The sequence below is a fragment of the Anopheles darlingi genome, chromosome 2 (genome assembly GCF_943734745.1).
Source record: "Anopheles darlingi chromosome 2, idAnoDarlMG_H_01, whole genome shotgun sequence".
NCBI classification, from domain to species: domain Eukaryota; kingdom Metazoa; phylum Arthropoda; class Insecta; order Diptera; family Culicidae; genus Anopheles; species Anopheles darlingi.
In genome coordinates this window covers 32,681,551-32,684,402 of record NC_064874.1, presented here as the reverse complement: position 1 = coordinate 32,684,402, position 2,852 = coordinate 32,681,551, and the positions used below count along the sequence as shown (strand labels likewise).

Here is a 2,852-nt window from a genome sequence, read left to right as displayed (position 1 = left end):
CCGAGCGAGAGCAGCAGGAAAAGCTGGATCTGGAAATGGAGACATTCTGGTTTTGAGGAGTTGCTTCGCTTAACGGGATTTTCACGCCATCGTTGCCACTGTGTCAAGCGCTTACGATCATTGGGGGACAACACAGTCGGAGGTAATTGCTGCTTAAGATTAGCTTGTTTGCTCGTCGGACGGTGTAATAGCAAGGCGCGTAATATCGCTACGGTATGCACCGATTTCCAGTCACACATCGGCTCAATACCGTGTTTACCGCGATGGACCTCTATCGGGACTAGTTCAGTGTTTCTACACAGTTTGCTACAATGAATACAATTAATTTCAGGAAAGAGTAGCGCTTTGTAATTGCAGTCTAATTTACTTAAATTGTTGCTCAAGAAGAGAACGCAACATTTTGTTTCGTGTCATTTCGAAAGAGGAACCTCATTTTTCAATATAGGATATTTTTGATCATTATATACTGTGGGATCGAATGGTTGTTGGATACAATTACAATACTACAAATTATGAGTAGATTGACAAAGGACAGGCTAAAAGTGTAAGCAAGACTCGAAACACTACAAACCAACCTAGGTTTTACTGCACAGCATCGTAAAGTACGTAATATAATAGGTTTGATTAGAAGAACAATAACTTAGAGTTATGTTTAGTTTAAAGGAAAAACAACTTTAATACAATTAAAAACATTTTTCCCTTGTTACTTAACTCGTTGATTGATATAGCAAATTATGTTTCACAAACCCTTGCTTAACAACAACATTTTAATTGAAATTGGTTAAAACGCGGTAGATTTTTTACACAATGATTTACAAATAATTTCATCAATAAGTTATTGAAAGTTCATTTGAGTGGGTTGTTTTTCTAGGATTGTTACCTTATATTCAATTCAAATGTTGATTGGTGATGAAATATTTTGGTAATGACTAATCAATTTGACTAAAGTGTTCATTTTAAATTCAAAATGACAACGAGAACATATGTTAGTACCTTACATCCTATATGATTTACTGACACCATATGATTTACTGTTTTATTCAATTGCTTCTGATTATACTTGCAATCAATTTTAATGCTTGGCAATTATGACCAATAATAAATCCTGGGTGGAATAGCCTGCTCATATCTTTGGACAGTAGGAACTCTGTCTGGGTGGCTAGTAATTTAGAGCAACCAGAACTACCAGCATCCCTTTGGGCACATGATACAGGTTAACGTTTACTGGAAAGGTAACGAAACCACGAAAGCTACCAAAAAAATAAAAAAATCTTGGTGGGCCTTAGATTTGTCAATACTTTCAACTCTAACCAAGTGTAGTCACCAGCCCCACCCCCCACCACCTATAAGTATGTCCAATTATACTGCGATTAATCCAAAATCATCGTTTAGTTGTACTATCTCTATAGTCATCTACTCTACGCAGCTCTAGAAAACGATTATCGTTATCGGGCAGGTGTAAGATGGTATAGTTTCCCCCCAAAAAAAATCCCCGTCACCGCCTCAGCACAGCAATACACCACCGCGCTTTCTATCGTCGCCATAAACTCAGCAGCAATTCAATCCTGTATGCACGATCCTGCGATTTCTCGTCAGACCACCACTCCGCTGCGAGGACCACTGAATAGGGAAAGGCTTTCAAATGACAAGACAAGCTCGCGAAGGTACACGGCTCCGTAGCTGTCTTCGGCTTGGTCGTCAACACTCACTTGTTTCATCTGAATGGCCATTTTCTCCGTTAATAACCGTTGCACTGGCACACACAACACCGTTGATCGTGACCGCCGTTGTTTAGTTTGACACGCTTAATCACCGACAACCTCTAGCAAACGAGCGGATTTAAGTTTCACTTGCACTTTATGACTCTGTTCCGCTGCTCGGGACACTTGTCTGGAACAATCACTATTGCAACGCAAAATCACCTAAATGGATGAACGAAAAAAAAACCATAGCATTAGGACAGAATCGAACGGATCGATGATCCTGTGTCCGTACAAAGGTCGAACAAAGTGTTTTGCAAGACACTTGCTGTTTGCGTTCTACACCACCAATTTCACAGTAAAATGGACTTTTGCCGTTCCGAAAACCTACGAAACCATACGGGCTAACTGCACATTTTCCTTATCGAGACCCGCGTACTACGGGCGTGCATCCGGTTTCCTTCCTAATCGGGCGGGTGCACTGGGAAGCTCGCGTTGGTCGAGAGTGCAGCCACGTATCGCGACGACGTCCGGACAGTAACTGCGCGAAAACCGCTGCTTCAGTCGATCCGTCGCTGGTTGCTGGAGTGCGAACAAGTGAAAACACACGCCATCCCCGGCCAGACCACCGTGAGCATGCCAGCTGCATACCGGAGTGCGGTGGTGGTGTGCCGTTCCGATAGCCGCCCGCATTGAGCGCTCTTCAGTCGTCGTACTCGCTGTCTCTTCCAGCCTATCGTTGTCCAGTCAACCGGGCCGCAACACTGAACCACGCATGGCCCTCCCATGTGCAGACCAATCAAGGGTACCAATGCGAATGGTGACGAGCACGGTGCTGAAGTATGCCTAAAGCATTTAGTAATGGCCGGGCCCTTCAGGGCAAAGCGGAAGTTTTGAGCTGCCATTGCATTTTGCTGACAAAATTAGGCCCCGCAGGTACATGTGTATTCGCACGCTTTTTCTGACCACCATTAGAGAACCATTTTGCGACATTTGCCATGTGTCGTCGAACTAATCGCGAAAGTTGGAACCATCAAAACGATGAACGAAGATTTCTGAACCAACCAGCATTCCCTTCGGGGTATCTGTGAGTGGTTTCTACTTGATACGGCATATCACGATTTTACGCGGTCGTCCAGTCAAAACGCTCAG

At 43.6% G+C, this 2,852-nt stretch overlaps 1 protein-coding gene across 1 annotated transcript in view; it reads right to left on the bottom strand.

The window, feature by feature from the left end:
• LOC125959178 (putative mediator of RNA polymerase II transcription subunit 26) overlaps window positions 1–121 on the bottom strand; it is a 3,372-nt gene extending 3,251 nt beyond the window's left edge. The window contains exons 1-2 of the mRNA XM_049691989.1: window positions 116–121; window positions 1–29 (exon numbers count right to left, since the gene is read on the bottom strand). The exon at window positions 1–29 is cut by the window's left edge and continues 228 nt beyond it. Of these exons, the coding sequence (XP_049547946.1) occupies window positions 1–29; window positions 116–121 (35 nt within the window). The remainder of the gene's footprint in view (window positions 30–115) is intronic.
• Between the last annotated feature and the right edge of the window lie 2,731 nt (window positions 122–2,852).